Source organism: Cannabis sativa, chromosome 1 (genome assembly GCF_029168945.1).
Source record: "Cannabis sativa cultivar Pink pepper isolate KNU-18-1 chromosome 1, ASM2916894v1, whole genome shotgun sequence".
Taxonomy (NCBI): domain Eukaryota; kingdom Viridiplantae; phylum Streptophyta; class Magnoliopsida; order Rosales; family Cannabaceae; genus Cannabis; species Cannabis sativa.
In genome coordinates this window covers 37,028,583-37,053,244 of record NC_083601.1, presented here as the reverse complement: position 1 = coordinate 37,053,244, position 24,662 = coordinate 37,028,583, and the positions used below count along the sequence as shown (strand labels likewise).

The 24,662-nt window shown below is 33.4% G+C and overlaps 2 protein-coding genes across 2 annotated transcripts; both read left to right on the top strand.

Moving 5' to 3' along the window:
- The first annotated feature begins 1,730 nt into the window (after positions 1–1,730).
- Positions 1,731–6,760, top strand: LOC115706522 (DEAD-box ATP-dependent RNA helicase 8). Its single transcript, XM_030634193.2, has 10 exons — positions 1,731–2,684; positions 3,520–3,580; positions 4,061–4,295; positions 4,580–4,818; positions 5,016–5,267; positions 5,355–5,535; positions 5,852–5,940; positions 6,012–6,085; positions 6,181–6,294; positions 6,375–6,760. The coding sequence occupies exons 1-9, from the start codon at positions 2,350–2,352 to the stop codon at positions 6,257–6,259; spliced, it is 1,545 nt and encodes a 514-aa protein (XP_030490053.2). The 5' UTR covers positions 1,731–2,349; the 3' UTR covers positions 6,260–6,294; positions 6,375–6,760.
- Positions 6,761–10,935: 4,175 nt separating this feature from the next.
- Positions 10,936–16,546, top strand: LOC115706521 (eukaryotic translation initiation factor 3 subunit A). The gene is made up of 13 exons (XM_030634192.2): positions 10,936–11,193; positions 11,283–11,764; positions 12,308–12,523; positions 12,645–13,013; positions 13,097–13,126; positions 13,462–13,689; positions 13,826–13,987; positions 14,390–14,611; positions 14,715–14,915; positions 14,991–15,200; positions 15,300–15,380; positions 15,457–15,658; positions 15,753–16,546. The coding sequence occupies exons 1-13, from the start codon at positions 11,148–11,150 to the stop codon at positions 16,256–16,258; spliced, it is 2,955 nt and encodes a 984-aa protein (XP_030490052.1). The 5' UTR covers positions 10,936–11,147; the 3' UTR covers positions 16,259–16,546.
- The last annotated feature ends 8,116 nt before the right edge of the window (positions 16,547–24,662 follow it).

Here is a 24,662-nt window from a genome sequence, read left to right as displayed (position 1 = left end):
GGTCCGCCTCCGAAGACCCTCTGCCGATCTTCCCGACTGCCGAAAAAGAATCGAAACACGTTCTTAGAACTCAGTTCTTCCACCTGAAATCGATGGTTGATCTTCCATACGCCTTTCATTGCTTTTTCAATACCGTCCCTGTTCGCCGGTCTGGGACCAATAACCTTGCCCACCAGACACAAATCCAACCTTTTCTTTCCTTCCTCAATGCCAACTTTGTTCAGAGGAAGAACCGGTCCATCTCCCTCATCAAGAACCAGCACCTCAGCCAACCTGTTAACCAATTCCAAATCCATGAAGTCACACAAAAAAATCGAAGCCAAAACCAGGAGGAAACCAGTCGTTGCCGTCGACTTCACCCTTCCCATGAAGGGACTGCACTACCCAGTTGTTTCGCCTGCTCCGAAACTAACGGGAGAATATAACGTGCACTACTTTAAGTTATTTATTATTCAATATTGTTTTGACATTTACTTATAAAATAATAATAAAAAAAAAACTATATGTACCACGTATTGTTTTTTTTTTTGTAGCAAATGTACGACATACTGTTTAAATTTTGTATTTGTTGTTAAATTTTTCTAAATTTTATTGAATGTATTAAATAAATTAAGGAATTATTACATAGAAAATATAAATTTACATTTTATTTACAAAAATACATCCATAAGGTAAAGTCAACATTTATACCTTTTATGTAATTTTAATTACCAAAATACCACTTACACTATCATCACTTACACAATCAGACGATGGTTGCAGAGTGGTTGCTGCGTGGTTGCGCGGTGGTTGCATCAGACGAAGGTTTCAATCAGACGATGGTTGCATGGTGGTTGCTAAGTGGTTGGCCGAAGGTTGCATCAGACGAAGGTTTCAATCAGACGAAAGTTTCTGGGTGGTTGCTGGGTAGTTGGTCGAAGGTTGCATCAAACGAAGGTTTCAATCAGACGAAATAATTGTTAGTAAAATGTTTATGCAACTATAATGCAACTGTAATGCAACTGTTGTGAAACATTAAAAATCAGAACAGTGTTTTCACGTACATAACTCTATCTACATGTCTTTTTATAATTTAATATGAACAAATTCACCATTAGAAATTCAGAAAACAACAAAATACACCAGGATAAATATTTTACTATAGTATTGATGTATTTTTTTTGGATTATACTTGAGTTGGATTGTTTGGGAACTCCAATTCAATTTTTTGAGATCTGTCTTTCATGGATTTAAAAATTGAAGTGAGGACATTAGTTTTATGCAAACTAAACTGGATTTCCAGTTGAATTTTAGTTTCGTAGTAGTTTTTCTACACTTTTTTTATGAATTCGAAACAGCCTCTGTTTTGATTGATTTTGGTCGTCTTCTCAGATGAAGTTGCCAGAATTAATGGTGGTTCTCTTTCTGATTGAATTTTCGTTTCGGTTGCATTAAGTTGTTGTTTAGTGCTCGATGGTTGCGCGATGGTTGCGTGATAGTTGCCCAGGAAGCATAAATCATGGGTTAAAGGTGTGTGTAAGTGGTATTTGTATAATTCTTTTTAGTTGGGATGTATATTTATTTATTTGGAAAGCTGGAAGTATTTTTGTAATATTGTTATTTTTTTTTTTTTTGGTTAAAATTGAAAAAATCCCATAAATTAATACAACGTATATATAATTGTAAAAAATAAAAGTGTGTTAAGGTGCATTATACAATTTTCGTGATTTTTATACGTTAGCAAATGGTAAAACAAGTTGCTTTTTATGAATATAATAAAGATAAAGGACGAAACAGCAAATAATGCACAATCTTTATGACGAGACGACGCCCTAGAGGGAACGAGAAAGAGGCTGTTTTGGTTTTGAGACGGTTTTGATTTAGAGTTTCACATTTCTGCTTATTCTTCCTTCTTTTCTTAACCATGGAACCCCATTTATTTCCTCTTCTTCTGCAACTATCTCTCGCATAATTTCTCTCTTTTATCCTTTTCACTCTGTAAAAATAAAAAACAAATATAGGTAACTTGTTCTGGTTCTAGATCCGTAGACGAAACCCTAACATTGTCTGTTTTGCTAAAATTGAAATCCTTTCACTTGTTTTCGCTGATTTCTGTTTTTTCTGCTTCTTTAGAATTTCAATTCGAGCTTAGGATTCTTCCGCCACAAATCGATTTCCATTTCGTCGTTGGATTTTTTTTTTTGAAATTTTCTGTTTGGGAAATCCTCTTGGAAGACCTTTTGTTCGATCTTTTCGCCCAGGGAAACCCTAGTTGCCATCGCCTCCTGTATTTTTTTCTGACTGGTGGTGATTTTATTTGGAGGGTTTTAGGGTTTGAGTGTGTGAAATCTGAGAAATCTGAGTCGTGAAATGAACAATAATAATAATAATAGAGGGAGGTACCCTCCGGGGATTGGTGCCGGTCGAGGCGGGCCCATGAACGCAAATCCGGCGTTTCAGTCTAGGGGACCTCAGCAGCAGTACGTGCAGAGAGGTTTGGTTCAGAATCAACCCCAGTATTTTCATCACCAGCAACAACAGCACCACCAGCAACAGCAGCAGCAATATCATCAACAGCAGCAGCAGCAGCAGCAGCAACAACAACAACAACAGCAATGGCTGAGGAGAGGTCAATTGGGTGGAGTTGCTGATTCCAGTGCTGACGAGGTCGAGAAGACCGTACAGTCGGAGGCTGTGGACTCCAGGTGTGTGCATTTTTTTTTATCACGTTTACATATTTTATTGTGAATGTGTTGGGTTTATGAATGCTGTGTGAGATTGTGGAACTGGTTTGTACTATGCTTTACTGTGCTGACATGATTTGAGTTGGAATTGAGATAGTTATAGAGTAAGTAACGAGAAGAAGATATAGAACAAATATATACTGCGGTTTCGGGATATAGCATATAACTCTGTTAGGATGAGAACCATACTAAACCATGATTCTGATATACTGCTTGTGACCGTGTGTTTATGGTATGGAGTTTTACGTGTGTTATAAAGGGACTATATGATGTAATTGCAGATAAATGTTGGAGGTGATTCTCTTATAGTTTGTAGTTTAAATCTGATTCTGGATGGGTTGAGCACAACCTTCATGTTTGTTGTCACGAAATCGGGATATTAAACAACTGTCAGGAAGCTTTTCGTGTTAGTCGTCTATAAGAGTTTTGTTGCCGGTGAAGACTCTGGTTCTATGTTGTTTATATATCATGATATATGATTTTTGTGGGAATAAAAAGCATATTTACAATTCTTGAAGATGATATCCTGAAATTTTATTTTGTTGAAAGCTTGAAGGTGCTTCCAGACATTTGTTTGATTTCAACACTGTATATTTGTTAAAAAAATAATCTGCATATGAAAATTTTCTTGCTGCTGATATTGATATCAATATTTTTTGCTTGTTTTCTAATTTGGGATGTTTATGGTTTTGCTTTTATCTGGTTTTAAATTTATTTATTATCGAAAATGTATGTGAGTAGTACTTTTTCACTTGCAATCTAAATGATCTTTTTTTTCCTTCTACTATTTCTATAGTTCTCAAGATTGGAAGGCAAGATTGAAAATACCACCAGCTGATACCCGCTACAGAACAGAGGTTGGTTTAAAATAATTGGTTACACACTTACTGTTTTTTGCGTTATTTGATCAGTACTTACTTTTACTGGTTTAATAAACAATCTGATTTTATCTCAGGGTTGAGCTGTATAAATTTAATTCATTATTGATGTACTTGAAGAATGGATATGCAGTGGGTTTTTACCGTGTATTGTATATTTGTTTTCTCTTACAGTCTCGATAGAAATTTTCTTGTCCCACCATCCCCAAACCTGAACTAATATTAGTTCACTTTTGCTTAGATTTCCTGTGATAATAAGATAACAGTTTTAGTTTTCATCTTTAGTTGAGTTATGTGTAGTTAAATGTTTGAATTGTTATGTGGCCATATGCTTTTGTGGTTTCATTTGTTTGCGTTGAAAAATTGTGGACCTGTTGATTGTGTGAAAGAAACTGTAAGTGCAACGTTATCTCTATATCTTCCTAATAGTCCAGATCCCCTTACTAATATTCTTTTCAGGATGTGACTGCAACTAAAGGAAATGAGTTCGAGGACTATTTCCTGAAACGTGAATTGCTGATGGGAATATATGAGAAAGGGTTTGAAAGACCATCCCCTATTCAGGAAGAGAGTATACCAATTGCTCTTACTGGTAGTGATATACTTGCTAGAGCCAAAAATGGGACTGGAAAGACAGCTGCATTTTGCATCCCTGCCTTGGAAAAGATTGATCAAGATTTAAATGCAATACAAGGTCAGTTCTCTACTCTCTGTCTCGGAAAGAAAGCTGTTGCTTTTAGGATTTGTTTATAAATTGGGGCTACTTGATTGTGTATATTAAGAAACTTATGATGTCTAATAATGTTTTTCAAGCACAAAACTTGTTGCAATGTTTTCTTTGTTTTGTTCTAGATGTAGAAAATGCATGTATTTTTCAGCTAAAGAGTGTTACTGGAGAATACTAGGCTGTTCATGCGTTGATGCTGCTGTTACTGTGCTGATCTCATATCCTAACTTATACACTCCACATTCTCACAGTTGTAATACTTGTCCCAACACGTGAGCTGGCTCTTCAAACATCACAAGTCTGTAAGGAGCTCGGGAAGCATTTGAATATTCAAGTTATGGTTACAACTGGTGGTACTAGCTTAAAGGATGATATCATGCGTTTATATCAACCTGTTCATTTGCTTGTTGGAACACCTGGAAGAATTTTAGATCTTTCGAAGAAGGGTGTTTGCATCTTGAAAGACTGCGCTATGCTTGTTATGGATGAGGTATGTACTTGACTGCTACTTTATTATGTGTACGGTAACATGGTGGGTGATGGTGACCTTATCTGTGTGCGATAACTTGTCACCAACTTACTTTACATTATTTGTAGTTTCTATAGGCTTATTCGATTTTCTGCTATTCACAATGTGGTTACTGATGACATATGAAGTCTAATGGTTGGCTATAAAATTTCTCTCAGGCTGATAAGCTACTGTCACCAGAGTTTCAGCCATCAATTGAACAGCTGATTGGGTTTTTGCCTGGAAACAGGCAAATTTTAATGTTTTCAGCTACATTCCCTGTCACTGTTAAGGATTTCAAGGATAGATATCTTCAAAAGCCTTATATTATTAACCTTATGGATGAGCTTACTCTAAAGGGTATTACACAGTTTTATGCATTTGTTGAAGAACGACAGAAAGTTCACTGCCTGAACACTCTTTTCTCCAAGGTTAGTTCTCGAGTAAATTACTGATTTTCACCAGCCATTTTTATTTTCTGATTGTGATTATAACATTATTATGATATTCTTTTCCAGCTTCAAATAAACCAGTCAATTATCTTCTGCAATTCTGTAAATCGAGTAGAACTGCTGGCCAAGAAAATTACAGAACTTGGCTATTCTTGTTTTTATATTCATGCAAAGATGCTCCAAGATCACCGTAACAGAGTATTTCATGACTTCCGTAATGGTGCATGCAGGAATCTTGTTTGTACTGGTATGTCTAGTGTTTGTACTGATTTTTCTAGTTAAGACTTTTTCTTGAGTCAGAGATAGCAGTTGACTTTCATTCTTACTTTAAAATACTTTATTTTATTCTTAGTAGATATATATTTGTTGGAGCTGTCAATGTTGATTGTTCGTGTTTGCTTAAGCTGTTATTTTTAATTAGCATTGCTAGCTAGTTCTCTCTCTCTCTCTCTCTCTCTCTCTCTCTCTCTCTCTCTCTCTTTATTGTCTTGCGGTGGGTATAATTTTTTGAAATTATAGGTTTGATTTTTCTTATTTTCTGTGTTGTGGGGATGAAATTGCAGATTTATTTACTAGAGGAATAGACATACAAGCAGTCAATGTTGTTATTAACTTTGACTTTCCCAAGAACTCGGAAACATATCTGCACAGGGTATGTGGCTAGCTTTTATGCAGATTTATTCACTTCTATAGTTATATTCTTATGGTTTATTTTGTATTCAGGTTGGTCGATCAGGAAGATTTGGACATCTTGGTTTAGCTGTGAATTTGATCACATATGAAGACCGCTTCAACTTGTACGTGTATTGTTTAGTTTACATTGGAATTTTATGCCTATCATTTGAGTAGCTTGTACTTTTTAGCTTACACAACATGTAAAATTATCCTACAGGTATAGGATTGAGCAGGAACTTGGCACTGAGATAAAGCAAATTCCACCGCACATTGATCAGGCAATTTATTGCCGATAATTGTTTCTGGAGGTCATGATGTGTGGTCAACAATGGTGAGTAACATTTAATGTATCCGCTACATACTTTTATGTTACAAGACAAAGGATAACAAGGTTTCTCCATCTTTCTTTAGGTTGATATAGTCCCCAATCATGAAGGAGACAGCTCTGCTTCAAGAAAACGAACTGAGAATTTGGTATTTTTGTTGAAAACTCGTGGTTGATGATGTGGATGGCGTCTTCCCTCGTGGAATGTTTTTATTAGTTTATTAACTTTTGTAGCCCTGAGACATTAACAGGCCCTTAAGAGAATTATAGATTGGCTTATAAAAATCCCCAGGTAGATGTTGGGTCCAGTTCGCAGTCCCTTTGATTTTATATCATACTGGTTTGGTACTACTATTTTTTTTTTTCCTTCCTTTCTAGTTTGGTCAATGTTAAACCTGTTGAAATGTGTACTTTATGCAACCAGCCAACACTTTGAGGAAAAAAATTTATTTGCCTTTTTTGTTTTTTTTAATATTTTCTTTCTGCTCTGCTTAATATTATTCTTTATTGTTAAATGTTTTCATTACTTGATACATCTGACTTAGTATAAACAGTGTAGTCGAAAGCCAACTGTTAAAATCTCACAATTTTTTTTAATCTTTTTTGTTCTTGTGAAATCTTATAACGTGCTTTTTCTTTTTGGTAATGGTATAGTTGGTGATGGTGACTGAAAAAATAACCCAGAGGTTTAGATTTTCTGTAAATGGTAAATCCGAGTCTTTAGGTTTGGGATACAAGTATCGTGAACTTTCTTCTTCTCGGTCAGTTATTTCAAGTTAAATTGCTACATGCCTGGCAGTGCTGTGTATTCAGCTAGATTAGAGCACGTTTCTTCAAATTGCGTCAATCTTCAAAATTTTGAAGAAAACCTACTAAAAATGTGCTCCACTTGATGATGTAAGATAGTTTTTTATTAGGGTATAATTCTCACTACTTTTATATTTTCTTTTTAATCATTTTTGATACTTAACTCTCAAGTTGGTTGTCAATATATAGGGGTATTGTCTACATTAACCTATACATATATTGATGCATGTAAATAAATATTTTTAATAAAAAATTATATTTTTTTCTTTTTTTTTCTTATTTTTTTCGGATTTTTTTTTTGTGCTCCCTATTCCCTCTCGCTTTCTTTCTTCTTCATTTACAGACCACTACCCACCACCATTGCCACTGCAATCCACCACCATCGCTCGAACCCATGAACTCGTGCAAGGTCACCACGTAAAAGAGATCTCATCTTCTTATTTTTCATTTTTTCTTTTGTTCAAATTTTCAGATCTTACTTTTAAGTGGGCTCTCCTACGCTATTCGATTCGAGGTGGAGTTTCAATAGAGGAGTGAGGTGGAGTTTGGGAGGACTAAGGAGTGAGGAAAGGTGGAGCTTGAGAGGAGGATTGGTGGTCTTGACCTCCATCTAGGGTGGTGGTCTAAGTATTAGACGGGGAAAGTGAACATAGATGAGGAAAGAAGATGGTAGGGAATTACCCTATATATTATATTTGAACTTTTTTTTTGTCAAATTTACGGTTTAGATTGCTTCGGAGGTTGCTCTGGTAGTTTCTATGTAGATTGCTATGTGAGTTTTTATTGCGATCTAGGTTGTTCCGTTGATTGCTATGTGAATTTCTATAAAAATTAAAAAAAAAAAAAACCGCTTTGAAGTATAAAAATGAAAATATTTCGTTGGGTCGTGGAGATGAACTGGTTGTGGTGATGGGATAAATCGGACTTAGGCGAGCTGGAAAAAGAGAGACGACATAAGTGATGGTGGGTAACAACGAGTTCAGGTGGGTTTGTTTTCGAGTTCAGATGAGAAAGGAAGAAGAGGAAGAGAGTTCTGGTGAGAAGGGCACTGGCAACTATGGAGGTTTCAAGGGGGAGAAGAGAGGGGTAGGGGTCTGATTGAACAGGTAATGGTCAGAAGTAGAAATCTCAACATTATAAAGTTAAGCTAAAGGAAACAAATGAAGCCAAGATTGCGAAACTAGAGCTTTATCTAACCTTTCCTCCACCCTATTACTAGATCCTTTGCCTTTCTCCTAAGTGAACGGGTAACCTTCCAACCTTAAATCGTGCAAGCCACATTGTTTTAGTACTGCCCGAAACCCCTCCACCAACCGATTGGGGTAGCTTTGCCCACCACTCTTTTCATCTCGACCCCCCAAATGATCCATGTCACCTATTAAACACCAAGGCAATTGAGACTCCGAATGTAAAGAGCAAAAAAGATCCCACATACTCCTCCTCAACGCTCAGTTTGGTTCTCCATACACCCCCGTCAATTTCCACTGCCTAGTCTCAACGGAATTGGCATAGTCGTCGGAGTTGCTGCCGTCACCAGGAAAGTCACCGGAGTTACTGTCGGCACCGAAAAGTCATCTGAATTGGCATTATCGCTGGAAAAATTACAAAAAACATGATTTTTTCGGCAACAATGCCAGTTCCGAAGAATGTCCTAGAGTTTGCTGTCGGTACCGAAAAAGTCAGCAGTGTATTTGCCAGTGTCGGAAAAGTCATCAGAATTAGTATTGTCACCGGAAAAATCTTTAAAAAAGTAGTTTCTTGGTGACTTTATCAGTAATTTTTTCGGCGACAATGCCAATTCTGACGAATTTTCTAGCGTCGGCAACAACATTGACGACTTTCCCAGCACCGACCGCTACTCCGTTGATTTTTCCGGCACCGGCAGCAAACTCTCGCGACTTTTTCGGCATCTGTGATAAATAAAACTACCTAAACAAATAAAAACATTAAATATGGGATTTGAAAACCTAATTTACATATATATGGCACATTAAATACCATAAAAAGACCTAAAAACAAAAAAAATACCATATAAATTAGTCAAACTTAAATGTGCCATATTTATCATAAGAACTTTTAAAATCCCATAGTAAGTGTAATTTCCTCTAAAAAAATGGGTAACTTACAAAAATACTGGATTTTGACTCAATCTTTACAAAAATACTGCCACACGGCAAAAATAACTTTTATACTGCCTTGGGACTTTTTTTTTCTTTTATAGTGTAAACATCGAAAATAAAAAACGAGGTCTCCATTTTTCACACCCGCAGACAAACCACTACAACAACACCAAAATAGGCAGAAAAGAATCATTAAATCTGTTGAGATGAAGCAGAAACATTAGAACCATTAATATTAGGGTTGTCATAGTTTTTCTAATGTTGTTTTTGGGTTGTTCCATTATTGTTTCGTATGTTTAACAAATATTGGTTTTAAACTACACAGGTTAAACCAACCACTGAATATTTGTTTGAGGTAACCAGAATGAAAGGATCATGGACAGTAATAGTCTTACCTTCCATTAAAGTGGTGAAGTCTAAAAGACCAAAAAACAGAGGATGGAAGCTGGATGGGAAAAGAAACAACATAACAAATGCAGCAAATGTGGGGAGCTGGGGCACAACAAGAGAATATACAGGAGAAGACATAAAAAATGAAAAGAAGCAGAACAATTAAAAAACAACATTAGAATAATAGAGGAAAACTGAATATATATTAAAGCATATGATACTGAAGAAAATAACTTACATACAAATTTCATTATTCCCTATTACTATTAAAAATAGAGCAGTACAGTAATATTTAGAAAATGTGATAAAAATAAAAGAAAATAACAATAAAATAACATTAAAAACAATAATAAATTTATAACAAAGTCATCAAACGATACAACAACACCACTCACAAAACCATAGCTAAACTACAACCCCAAAAAAGAAAAAAAAAATAACAGAGTGAGTAAAAACAACAAAAACCCAGTAAAATTTATGTCGTTCTTGAAAAAATAAATAAAGAAAAAAAGAGAATTTTTCTACTTAGAAAGTTTGAGTTGTCTGCTGTTCTTCTTCTTCCTCAGTAGTGTTCTTCTTGAAGATATTCTCACGGGATAGACTCTCTTCACCAAGAGAGCCTCCACACTCCTTCATCAGCTTGTTGTCGTTTCAAGTTTTTTCTATCTCTCTCTCTCTCTGAAGCACACCCACAAAACTTTCTCTTAATATATATATTGCTTTCTCTCTCAAAACCCAAGTAAAAAAAATGAATGAAAGAAGTGAGTTTTGTAAATTTTTGAAACAGTGAAGAGTGAGGAGAAGAGTTTTATCTAAAATCCTTAGTTGATGGTCTTTATCTTAGACACCAATCTCAAAAAAATTTCTTTATCTTAGACACCAATCTCAAGAAATTTTCTATAAATACCAACTTACAAAAAGAGATAGAGAGAGAAATAAAAAATATATATAAAGTCTTGGGATTAATGGAGATCACATGGGCGCGTATTTTACTTTTTAAAATTTAAGTAAAAAAAATTGTCAAAAAAATAATATAAGCCATTAATCAACTAAACACATATAAATAAAACATATATATAAATTTTTAAAAATGGGATCACATTAGTTGGACTTAAAATTCAAATTTAAGAAAAAAAAAATAAAAAATCTACATGAAAGTGACATAAAAGTCATCAATCATAAATTAAATAGGTTTGCTCAAAATTAAAAAAAAACAATATACACAGTAAAAAAATATAATAATTGTTGTGTAACAGTAAAAAAAATAAATAAAAAAGGAAAAATGAGGATAGGTGTAAATTTCCCCCCCAAAAAAAAAAAAATACGGGTACACAATTTCACATACCTTTTTCATAAAGGTGCTATTTTCCCCTATTTAGAAATTTTAAGCCCAGTCCAGTCCAGCCCAGTCCAGCCAATACCCATTTCTTTGACTAGGGTTTCATATCATCTTTCTCATACCAACCAAGAACCGCCTGCTCTTCTTTGATTAGGTTTCATTTTCTTGTATCGACGAAGAAGATTTGAAGAAAATTTTCGGTTATGGCGTCCTATGCCAAACCCGAGAATGCTCTGAAGCGCGCCGAAGGTATGTATATATTTCTTCGTGTAATAAATTAATTTTCTAGTTTTGTATAATAATCTGAAATTGGTTGCGGTCGTAATGTGTGGATACAGAGTTGATTAATGTTGGGCAAAAGCAAGATGCTCTGCAAGCTTTGCATGATCTTATTACGTCGAAGAAGCATCGGGCATGGCAGAAGCCATTGGAGAGGATTATGTTCAAGTATGTTGAGCTATGTGTGGACTTAAGGCGTGGTCGATTCGCTAAGGACGGTTTGATTCAGTATCGTATCATATGCCAACAAGTGAATGTGTCTTCTTTGGAAGAGGTTATCAAGCACTTTATGCATCTTTCTACTGAGAAAGCTGAGCAGGCTCGTAGCCAGGCCCAAGCCTTGGAAGAAGCACTCGATGTTGATGATCTTGAAGCTGATAAGAGGCCTGAAGATCTTATGCTAAGCTATGTTAGTGGAGAGAAGGGAAAGGATAGATCGGATCGTGAGCTCGTTACACCTTGGTTCAAGTTTTTGTGGGAGACATATAGAACCGTGCTGGAAATTTTAAGAAACAACTCCAAGTTGGAGGCACTCTATGCGGTAATTATTAGGGCTTTATCTGGGTTTGTCTTAATTGTTAGTCTCTGCTCAAGAGAGATGTACTTGTAGAAATTGAGGGTTTTATTCTTATCCTTTTATCTAGGGACTGCTTGGTTCTTGTTACATGTGTGTTGTTTGACAAATATTCATCTTTTTTGTTTACTTGCCATCCTTATTACATTTTGTAGTTTTCGATTGTGCTATCTAATGAAAAATAACATATGGTTGTTTATTGTTATTTATCTATAGGGCTTTCTATTCCTTCACTAGAATTTAGTGTCGAAGTTGAACTGGGTTTGTCTTAATTGTTAGTCCCTGTAGTGCTGTTTGGTGCTCTAGAGGCATACTTGGCTGTAGAAATCGAGGGTTTTATTGTTTTGATTTTATCTAGGGCTGTTTGGTTCTTGTTACTAATTTATATATTGTTGGGAAACTTTGATCTTTTTTTTGTTTATTTGCCATTTACGCATTGCATTTCGTAGTTTGCGATTGTTTTATCTAGTGATAATTTATATTTGGCAGTTTATTGTTATTTATCTATAGATGACAGCACACCGGGCTTTCCAATTCTGCAAGCAATACAAAAGAACAACTGAGTTTCGCAGATTATGTGAAATTATTAGGAACCATTTAGCCAATTTGAACAAATACAGAGATCAAAGAGACCGACCCGATCTGACATTACCAGAGAGCTTGCAACTGTATCTTGATACAAGGTTTGAGCAGCTAAAGATTGCCACTGAACTCGAGCTATGGCAGGTCTCTGTGAAGTACTTTTAACGATAAGCATATCTTAGTCAGATTAAACTTTTGTTGTAGCAGATAAATTATGTTATGAGATAAAACTTATGCCTACTTATCATGAATAATATTTCTACAGGAAGCTTTTCGCTCTGTTGAAGATATTCATGGATTGATGTGCTTGGTTAAGAAAACTCCCAAAGCATCATTGATGGTGGTTTACTATGCCAAACTATCTGAAATCTTTTGGATCTCTTCTAGCCATCTATATCATGCTTATGCATGGGTCAAGCTTTTCAATCTTCAGAAGAGTTTCAATAAGAACTTAAACCAGAAGGATCTGCAGTTAATTGCATCATCAGTTGTTCTGGCTGCACTTTCCGTTCCTCCATATGATCGAAGGCGTGGTGCATCTCATATGGAGCTTGAAAATGAGAAAGAGCGTAACTTCAGGATGGCAAATCTCATAGGGTTTAATCTCGAGCCTAAATTTGAGAGAGGAGAAGTGGTATTTCTTTAACTTAAGTAGTCGTTTTTTTTTCATGTATCATCATACATTCACTGGTCTGATAATGTGTTTTTGTGGTTCAGCTTTCAAGAGCATCTCTTCTGTCTGAACTGGTAAGTTCCATATTATTTGTAGCTTCATAGTTCCCTTCATTTTTCCTTTCATTATGTGTGTATATATATCAAAGCTTTGGTAGTGATGGTTAGTAAGAAGTAATATTTTTTCACCATGTGTTGCTTTTAATTCCATTTAAATTTCGATGCTTGCGAATTCCAATAGGCAGTGATGCAGAGATAAGTATATCATCATTTTCTTTTATTTTAGTAGGTCATTATATTGCTTCTACTATTTAGGTGTTTTTCCGGAACACTATTATTTATGTGTATGTATTTGGGATATAGTTTCTACTCATATATAGATCTGCACGCTGATATGGTCTTACTTATAGGTTTCTAAAGGTGTACTAAGCTGTGCAACCCAGGAAGTAAAAGATCTTTACAAACTGCTGGAGCATGACTTTCTACCTTTAGATCTTGCATTGAAGGTACAGCCTTTGCTGGCGAAAATTTCAAAAGTTGGGGGTAAGCTGTCTTCTGCTTCTTCTGTACCAGAAGTTCAACTGTCCCAGTATGTTCCTTCTCTGGAGAAGCTTGCCGCACTGAGGTTGCTTCAGCAGGTATATTAATGTCTTTATATTCATATTAATAGGATTGTTCTTTATTCGATCTTGCATTGTATTAAAATTCATCTTGTCTTATACTCAAATTGATAGGATTGTTCTAACATTTGTTATTTTTTGTATGCATTTTCAGGTCTCTCAGGTTTATCAGACAATGAAAATTGAATGTCTATCACAAATGATCCCATTCTATAGTTTTTCTGTTGTAGAGAAGATTTCTGTGGATGCTGTTAAGCACAATTTTGTTGCAATGAAGGTTGATCATATGAAGGGTGTTGTACTCTTTGGTAGCCTTGTAAGTTGGTCCTAGCTTATGGTTTTAATTTCTTTTATTTTTGTTTTTTCCTTTTGGAAGATTGTTGTACTTTTTGGTTGATGTATGTTACTGATTTTGTCCATGGCATGAGAGATCATACTTGGATGTAGTAATACAATTACCTACACCATTCATTTTTGTAAAGGGATAATAGATTGTGGTTTTTGTTGCTTTTACTTTATTTTCTTTATGTCCTTATCTTGGAGAAAACTGAGGGAAATTTATATTCCTACGAAGAGCAAGGAATTTGTTTTAAGCGCTTGCTTGTTTATACTTTGAACGGTGTAGTACTTGGTGTGTCTGTGTTTGTGTGATATTGCTTGTATATTTCTTTATTATTTGTTGGCTTCTGATTTTGTACTTTTCGAATTGGGTCTTCAGGGTATTGAGTCGGATGCTCTCCGTGATCACTTGACCATTCTTGCTGAAAATTTAAATAAAGCAAGAGCCTTGATTTATCCTCCTGCTAAGAAAGCATCTAAATTGGGTGAAGTGCTTCCTTCTTTAGCTGATGTTGTGGACAAAGAACATAAAAGGCTTCTTGCTAGAAAAACAATCATTGAGAAGAGGAAGGAGGAACAGGAACGCCAACTTTTGGAAATGGTATGCATTTCAATTTTGCTACTTCAGCCACAGGTTTTAAATAGTCTTTTATTGTTAAATTAATGAAGTTTAAGTAAGAATTGATCATCTTGTCTTTGATTAGGAACGTGTTGAAGAATCAAAGAGGCTTATAGAGCAGAAGAAAACTGAAGAAGCAGAGAAGAAGAGGCTTGCAGATGAAATAGAGCAGCGAAAAATTTTCAGGATTCGTAAGGAAATAGAAGAGAAGGAGCAAGAAGAAGCTCAGGTTCTACTTCAGGAGACAATAACTGGCAAGAAGTGGGCCAAAAGGATTCTTGAAGGAGTGAGTTAATTTGATTTAATGTAATTGTTGTCCTTGGTGGAGCGATCAATCTTAACAAATTAATTTCTTGTACAGGATGAAAAGATTTCAAAACAAAAGTTGATGGAGCTGGCATTGACTGAACAACTTAGAGAGAGGCAAGAAATGGAGAAGAAACTGCAAAAACAGGCTAAAACAATGGATTATTTGGAAAGAGCTAAGAGGGAGGAATCTGCCCCTCTGATTGAAGCTGCGTTTCAGCAGCGATTGGTGGAAGAGAGGATTCTTCATGAGCGCGAACAAGAGGTATTTTATCTGGGATTATGTGCGTGTGTATATGTAAATCTTAATTAAGCATTACACTATTCTTGTATTCACATAAGTTCTTTTTACTCTGGTTTGCAGCGGGAGATTGTGGAAAGCAAACAGCGTCATCAAGGGGACCTTAAGGAGAAGAATAGACTGTCACGTATATTGGATTACAAGGTTTGTTTGAAACTCTACAATTCTACAATTGATTTCTCCGAGTCAGAATATCAAACACTGTTCTTTTCTTCTGTAGGTTATCTTTCAAGAACGGGTGATGAGTCGTAGGCAAGAAGAGTTTGCCAGAAGAAGAGTTGAGCGCGAGGAGCAAATCAGCCAAATGATTCAGGCTCGGCGACAAGAAAGAGAGATTTTAAGAAAGAAAGTATTTTATGTGAGGACTGAGGAAGAGAGGCTGAGAAAGCTTCGTGAAGAGGAGGAAGCTCGCAAACGTGAAGGTATACGTCATAAAAGAATATTGGTTAAAGAAATTTGGTGCATTTCTTTTTATCATGCTTTGGTTGTTTATTTTATTGTATTTAAAATATGCAGAGGCTGAAAGGCGTAAGAAAGAAGAAGCTGAACGGAAAGCGAAGTTGGATGAGATTGCTGAAAAGCAGCGCCAAAGGGAACGGGAACTAGAAGAGAAGGAAAGGCTGAGGAAAGAAGCTTTGTTGGGTAGATCAACCGATGGACTTTCTAAGCCCTCTGAACCTCTTGCTGCTACCCGTGTGAGTGAGACCACAGCTCCCGCTGCTCCTGCTACTGCTGTTTCTGCTGCCAATGGAGCCGCTGCTGCACCACCGCCATCCGGTGGAAGATATGTGCCTCCTAAGCTGCGGAGGCAAGGTGCTGAGAGCACTGGACAGGCCCCTCCTCCAGAAACTGACCGTTGGGGTAGCCGACAGGATGATCGTGATCGACCCTCTCAACTGCCTGGTGACAGGTGGCGTAGTGGTACTGGTAGTGATGACCGAAGACCTTCATTTGGCGGTGGTTCGAGATCTACTTCCACTTGGTCATCGTCTAGGTCTTCTCGTGGTGGTTCAGACCGTTGAGGACATGAAATTTTCGAGTGTTGTATTTGCTTGAAGGTGGGCCAATTTTGATTGATCATATATGCATTTGGACGCTCTCTCTGGTGGACCCAAGATAATAATTTAGTAATTTCAGACCTGTTAAAAAGTTTTTCTTTTTTCCTTTGATTTTCTTTGCCATCTTTTCAAGTAGCTACTCTACTCATGATATTGGAAGCTCTCGTTGTAATCTCTTGAAGGAGTTAACTGAGTTTTTATTATAGTTTATTTGTTGTTCTTAATAACTAAGAAGGATATTATTGTTTGTCATGATAATGTCTTTCCATTTTGCTTATTTTTTTAATTTGTTTTTTTTTTTTTAAAACTGTATTTTTTTTTACTATTTATTATGATTTTTCAGTCTCAAATAATTAAAATAGAAGATAAAGCCTTTGATTATAATTACTGCCATGCATAAGATTTTTCAATGTACGATAGTATAAGTATCGATCTTATGGGCTGTTTATAAATAAATAATTCGGAATAGTTATTCTTTTATATTTATTTAAAGTATTCAAGGGGAATTTTATTAAATAAGGGATCGAAGAAAGTGAATAATAAATTTTATTTATTTTTATTTTTAATATTAATAATAATTTTGTCGGTTTAAAATATATTTTTACAAAAATATATTATATATTATAGTTTAATTTAAAAGGGTAATATAGTGAATTTAGGTGTTTCGATTATGTTTTCTAATAAAATGAACAAGATAAATTATTATTATTTTATTTTCAAACAATTTTTATAAATAATATATTATAAATATTAATTTTGACTATTTTTTATTTATTATATTACATTTTTTTATTAATTTATTTTGATTTTATATACTGTGTAGTAAATGTGATGTTATTGGCGTAGTAAAATCGTAAATTTTTCCAAATCAAATTTTTTTTTGCTGAAAATAGAAATTACAATCCAATTAAGGATTAAAAAGTTTCGTGCAAAATTGGTGCATAAGTAAAGATCATTTTCATGTAAACCCTTCACTAATTATATAGGACTTCTTTGTATTTGAACTCATGATCAAAATTATAATTTCTCCGTATAATTATTTTTATTTTTTGATTGTGATTCATTCAATTCAATCCACACTAGATTGTTTATAGTACATTCAATTTGCATTAAGTGCGGATTTCATATTTTGAATTCAATTTAATCCGCACAATAAGTCAAATCCAAAAAGGACTCACTGTAAAAGATTGGCAATGAGAATAATGTTCGCACTATACCACTAGATTCCTCACACTAGATTTTTGAATTATAAAAACAGATCAATACCTCCTTGTGAGTTTGTCTTTTTTCACCAGTTCTTCCGGGCATTGAGACTTAAAAAATCTTCTTACTTTGATGATGATTGATCATGTTTCGGCTTATTAGTTGTTCTTTTAACTAATGTCTATTGATCTAACACTCAAATTTGGGTTTTTACTTCCTCTGGCGAGGTTACTGTAAAATCGGCTTATCATCTTGCATTCTCTTCCATTGATGTCCCTTCACCTTTAAACAGAACTACTTCCAAAAAATAGTGGTTTTTCCCATGGCATTCAAATTTATCACCAAAAATCAAGCACTTTGTCTAGAGAACCTTTTATTACATTCTTCCCACTGCCTTAAATGTGTTTTCAACAAAAGTTAATATTTGTAAAAGATACTCGAAATCAGGATCCCATGCTATTGTTCCAGAGTGAAAAAAGGGTTGAAATACTCTCTTTACTATCAGTTTTTCCTTAATAATCAATATGGATATTAAAAGATTTATTCTAACATATTTTGATTATAATTCTGCTGATGATTGTAAAATAATTTTTGGATTGCTTTGGGCAAGTTGGAATCATAGAAATGGTATCTTACTTGGTTAAACTAACATGTTTGCTAAAGATGTTTTCAGTTGGTTAGTGGCCTATTTGCATGAATACCAGGAAGTGCAATCAAAAGGTAATCAGAATAGAAACTTGGGCTCCCCCTCCTGTTGGGGGTTATAAACTCAACACAGGATTAAGCCTTACACAAGTGGAATCTGATTGTAAAATTTTAGTGGATAGAGTTGCTAAAAAAATAGTGATCTTTCAGCTCTATAAGATGTTGTTTGTGATATTAATCACTCTTTATCGTTCGTCATTTGTTCCTAGGCAGGCTAATGTTATGGCACAGGCTAAAATTGCTCTATGGTTGGATAAGGAGAAGGTATGGAATGGTACTGTACCAAACTTATAAAGTTGTAAATTTGCTGTGTTTAATTTTTTAATGAATTTACAACTTTTTTTAAAAAACGTATAGGGATATTTTTAAACAATCTAATAATTCAATGGCATAATCATATAAGTAATAAAGTTTATGATTATAAATAATTATTTATTCTAAATTTTAATTTGGGCATGTCTATATGAACTTCAACGGTCGAGTTTTTTCAAGATATGTCAACAATTTTCGTTATGATCATCTTTGCCATATATATTTTTTTTTTAATTTTTATTTAGTCTCTTTAAAGTAATATTATCGATGAACATTCATTCATATTATGTACTGAAATAGTGATATATATACACGAGTACGATTAGGCACGAAAAAATATAAGTTTGGGCACGACACAACACGATGCTACAAATTGACATGATACGACACGAAAAATATATCCTTAAGCATGACATGGCACGAGAAGAACAACACGTAAGCACGAATAGCCTAACCCAAAAGGTACAACACACGACAAGTCCAAAAAACACGACCCGACAAATTAAAAAACCTTATAATATAATAATAATAACTTTGGGTAATTCATCTAGTGGAGTGCCTATACATATAAATTTACTAATGATAAATAAATTAAAATAATAATAAAATTTAAATGTAATATTGAATATATAATTTTATAATTAAAACAATAAAAATATAAAAAACTAAAATTATATATTAATTTTCTTAAAAAAAAAAGATTATGCATTAATTTATTGATAGGGTTTGATATAAAAATTTAAATATTTATACGTAAATATTTAAGTTCTAATGGTACTAAATTATTGAAAGTTTATTTTTTATTTAGAAAAAAAAATATTATTGAAAGTTATATAAATATGAGTAAAATTATAAAATATACATATACTTTAGTAATACTTGAGCTTGTTTAAGAAATACTAGCTGTCACGAGCAAAAAACTACATAAAAATATTGGGCCTATCCTTTAAATATGAGCATGATACAACATGATTCTATGATACTGATACGGCACGACACGATCCATTTTTTTAAAAAATACTAATATATACGAACTAGACCAACACAACAGATACGAACTTACAGAACTATTTGTGAGTACATTATAAATTGTGAGCATTTTAAATCCGTCAAACTGTTTTAAATATTAATAATTATGTGGATGTCCAAATCTTTTATTTATTACCATGAATTGTAATGAACATTCCTCTTTTCCTTAGTTTCCTTTTTTCTTAGTTTCTTAATATCTCACTCTTGTATTTGTATAAATAGGGGTTCACCCTATTGGAATAAACAACTCAGAAATTCTCATTCACTTTCTCTTTCTCTCTTCATCTTCTTCTTCTTTCTTCTCATCTATTTTATATTATTTTATATTATTTCATAACACGTTATCAGCACGAGTCTCTGCCCAAGCTTCAAGCATGAGTTTCTGCCCAAGCTTCAAGCATGAGTCTCTACCTAAGATCCAATGTAAGTATTTTGTTAAAGTTCTTGAATTGTTTCAAAGTCACGATACACTAAATATATATTTATATATATACTCATCTGACTGAAACAATTTCAATGATCTTTTTTTTTTATTTTATTTTTATCTATATATCTATATATTATATATGTATGTATATGTTTTTATATATTTATTATTGATTTCATATATATATAATGTTCTTATCATTCATAATATTTACAATATATGTGTGCCTATGATATGATAGAGAAATCTATATAAATTATACATATATCCAAAAGATTATGTATTATCGATAAAATATTGCATATATCCTAAAGATTATGCATCATCGATAAAATATTGCATATATCCTAAAGATTATGTGTAACACCCTAACTACCTTAGGCGTATTACGTGATTTTTAAACGTACTGTGCAGCTCGTTGCTAATCAACGAGGTTTATGGAAAAACGTGATTAATTAAAATTTTGCTTTTTGAATAAACTTGTAAAACATATTATAAAAGACTCGGGATCCCGATTATAAAAATATTTACAAAAAGTTTCACTGTTTAACTATTACATCAAAATGAAAGTCGTCTAACGACAGTTACAAAAATCTCAGCCTTGCTGTCCCGAGGATCGTACGCTCCAGGCCTAACCGCCCCGACATGTACAATCCCATAAGCTCGCTCACGGTCCATCAGCTACAGCCTTGCCTTTACCTACACATGAACATAAACTGTGAGTCGACAGACTCAGTAAGAAAAGCATAAAAATATCATACATAAACTGACTGCCGTTTCCAACACGATACTGAGTCCCGCTACTGCCATGTCCAACATGGTACTGAGCCACTACTGCCATGTCCAACATGGTACTGAGTTTTGAACGTTCAGGGGACGGTACTATTGACAAGTATCCTCCTGATCGGTCGAACCGGTCATACTCCGCCGCCGGTCATACTCCACCGTACCGACGGATAGGTCAATATGCACCGAACCACCAACCAAGTGTCAGCCTGATCGGTCGAACCGGTCATACTCCGGCTGCTGGTCATACTCCAGCCTGTACCGACGTGACAGGGTTGGATGGTTCGAAGCCTAAATACATATCTAATGTAATCTAGCAGGCTTCCTACATGCACGCTAAACATGTAATCTACATATGCATACTGTTATACTAATCTTACCTGGATTCCGATTTCAGGTGTGCCGGTCAACCTGACTGGAACTGAAGCTGAGTGGCGGATTACTGGCTCCTAAACCATAAAAATCACAAAAATCATACTAAAGGGGTATTTTTGGGAAATTCTAAATTCCCGCCATTCCCGACATTCCCAAAGTCTAAAACCCGTCCCCAAACTACTAACATACTAAGTTGTGATTTCTACTGAGCCAAACGCCGAGTTCCAAAATACCGGACACCGGAAATGCGAAATATAAAAACTACTGATGACATAATCATGCATTTCTGAATTCCATAAATAACAGTGATAAATTATTTAAATAGCTATAAATAATTTCATAATTAAACATAAACAACTGCTAATTTCCAAATTAACTAAGCGGGCTTTACATTATGCATCATCGATAAAATATTGCATATATCCTGAAGATTATGCATCATCGATAAAAAATTGTATATATCCTGAAGATTATGCATCCTCGATAAAATATTGCATATATCCTGATGATTATGCGTCCTCAATAAAATCTTGCATATATCCTGAAGATTATGCAAACGTAATATTCATTATATAGTTGATGAATATATAATGAAAGAGATGAATACATATTTATATATATGTTCTTGTATTCTTTGAGGACAATGAAAAATAATCTAATATCGATCTAGATTTTGACAAACATTTTCTGAAGTAAATGTTTTATATTTATCGAAGAAAAAAAATGATTGTATTTATGTGAATACAACTAAAGAATCATTAAAAATGATTATTATTGATGCAATTTTATAGTGGGTTTTGAATATCCAAAAAGAATGTTAAGAAAATCGCATTGAAACATCAAAGTATAAGAATAACAATGAGCATGACTAATGTTATTTAAATACATGAGGCATGTATTTATTGTTCATCATTCCCTGCAGAGAATGATACGAATTGAAGTCAATTACTTTTAAAGATTCCTCGTATTAGTCATGTTATTATACATTGTTATTACTTGCAATGTTGAAAATTATTGAATCTGACATATGTTAAAGATTAAATTTTGCATACATCTTGGAGACTATGCAAAAATTGCATTCATATATTCTTTGAAATATCGTAAAAGAAATTGTTGAATAATTTCTTATATTTTTTATGGATGAACAAGTAATAAATTTTTAAGAAATTTATAATAATGTTCTACTTGTTCAACGTCATTCTCCGAAGTGAATGTAATGATTTTAAATAATCAATGACATTATTTACTACTCAAATATTTCCAGAAAAAGTGGAAACAACTAAAAGATGAGATACCACACATAATCAAAGTGCATGAAATTTATATATCATGTGTGGAATTGAATAATAGTGGTCGCGTACCTGTAGTACGGACATACTTATAATCAAGATAAAAGTATACTTGATTATTGAATAGGATGTGAATTGTACAAATTTATTGTACATTTACAATATTTAAATATCATTCCCTAAAGAGAATGAATAGACATGAAATTCTATTTCAAAGAATATAGATTTCACATATATTGGCAATGCCAAAAGCAAATTAATATATACATATTTTATTATTTCTTGAAATCAATAGTTTCAAACTATTGTTGGTGCAGAATATGTGTATATATATAGTTACTATATAATTTAGTTTGCATATTTCCAAAAGTGGATATATAATTTACTAATATTTGTTAGTGATCCAATATAATCAAAGTGATAAAGAATCACAAAATAATTATTTGAAAAGTTTCCTAAAGAAGTCTTACATACAATTGCTACTTGGAGTAGTAAAATATATTTGTATGTACCTAGATGTATAACTTTTATCTAGTTATAAAAGTGATAAGAAATAACTTATTATATGTACTGGTTGTACATTTAAATATATAATATATCAAGTCATGATAATTAGACTGATGAATAGTCTATTAATAAATTAGACGACTTGTTAAAAAGATACCAAGAAAAATGAATGATATATTATGGTTATATCTATTTGACCATTACAATAACATGATGAAGTTGTCATGTATCTTTTAAATTATACACATCATTGAATTGATGATAGTGATTCCTGAAGAAATATAAAGTTTGATAAACATAATAGTGACTCCTGAAGAGTGTATATGTTTTGGAGAATAATATAACTATATTATTCGTGTATATAAAATGAAACTTGTAATGATTATGTTGTAATGAATTTACATTACCTTTTGAAAGTTTCATTGAAATACAAATTATAGTGAACCTGAAGTTCATGAATTGAATTTTTTGACATGATCAATCATATGCAATAAATTGTCAAAGAATTTGACTAAATTTTGTTGAAGAACCAGAAGATTCTTCTCATTGTTAATTTATAAGGCTCAAAAGAAGAATGTGCATATATTTTCACATAGAAAATATTTAAATTATATTTCCTTAACAATCTTGAGCTATTGTTAGATTTTTATTGCATAGTTTCTTATCGATGTGATAAGATTATATGATCATGCATTTACAAAATGTGTAAATTTATGTATTTCTAATTATACACGTATGACTCATTCTTAGAAATGAATTAAGTTCATAAGTATTGAACTTGAAACTGAAGTTATTGAACCTGAAGTTCAATGTCATATAATATATATGAGTTTAAATAGATATTGATTCATTGTGATATATTGAAATCCCTACAGGTGTATTAATATTATTAGATATCACAATTTCTTAAAATTCTCTCGATCAGGGGGAAAGAAGCAGTTGGGATCGATGATAATTTTTGAAAAATGATCCTTGCACAAAGTTATAAGAACGATATAGTTCAAAATGATATATACCAACTGCAAATCAATATTATTCAAAGTTGAGATAGAATTAGTTGAAAACGCCTGAAGCGTAAATGAACAATGTAGAAATTATTAATAAATGTTCATTGGATTTGCCCTGAAGTTGTTAAATCTAGAGGTACTCATGGAGATACCTTAATGTTATAAAGTATTAAAATGATAACCGTGATGAAAACGGTACTCGAAAAGACTCCCAAGAGAAGTTAGACATAACACATTTCATCATAATTGAATCCCTGAAGTGATTCGTTATAGGTACCTATAAATGATAAACATATTTGAAAAATATGTAATTTAAAGAGATCTCTATAAGTTATGTCAATATGGGAGGAAATTATCATTTATTGAAATTTTTGTCGACAATAAATATTGAATGTTTGCATATGCAATAAACTAACATGAGATAGCAAGGATCATGGTATTAGATTTGTCGAGAATCATCGACTTACATTTTGATTTTTGGTCAAAATATTATGACGCAATCCAGGCAAATTTACTCACATAAAGTGAAGTAAGACCTGTAGGGTGTGCAAATAAATATTTCTAATGAGAAATTTGCATATTATGTATTTGTACATAATGAATTGTTGTACAAAGTTTGCATAGACATGAGATTGATTGAAGTAAGGCTTAAATATTGAGAAAATATAATCATTATTTGATTATAGCCTGGAATATATTTTATGAGGATTTATAAGCGTCACATAAAT

Excerpts from the sequence above, each read along its gene's own strand:
- LOC115706522 (XM_030634193.2), top strand. The coding sequence starts at position 2,350 with ATGAACAATAATAATAATAATAGAGGGAGGTACCCTCCGGGGATTGGT. Across the intron at positions 4,296-4,579 it reads AGATTTAAATGCAATACAAG|TTGTAATACTTGTCCCAACA; the intron begins GTCAGTTCTCTA and ends ACATTCTCACAG. Across the intron at positions 6,086-6,180 it reads TATGAAGACCGCTTCAACTT|GTATAGGATTGAGCAGGAAC; the intron begins GTACGTGTATTG and ends ATTATCCTACAG.
- LOC115706521 (XM_030634192.2), top strand. The coding sequence starts at position 11,148 with ATGGCGTCCTATGCCAAACCCGAGAATGCTCTGAAGCGCGCCGAAG. Across the intron at positions 11,194-11,282 it reads TGCTCTGAAGCGCGCCGAAG|AGTTGATTAATGTTGGGCAA; the intron begins GTATGTATATAT and ends GTGTGGATACAG. Across the intron at positions 15,201-15,299 it reads TTCATGAGCGCGAACAAGAG|CGGGAGATTGTGGAAAGCAA; the intron begins GTATTTTATCTG and ends TCTGGTTTGCAG.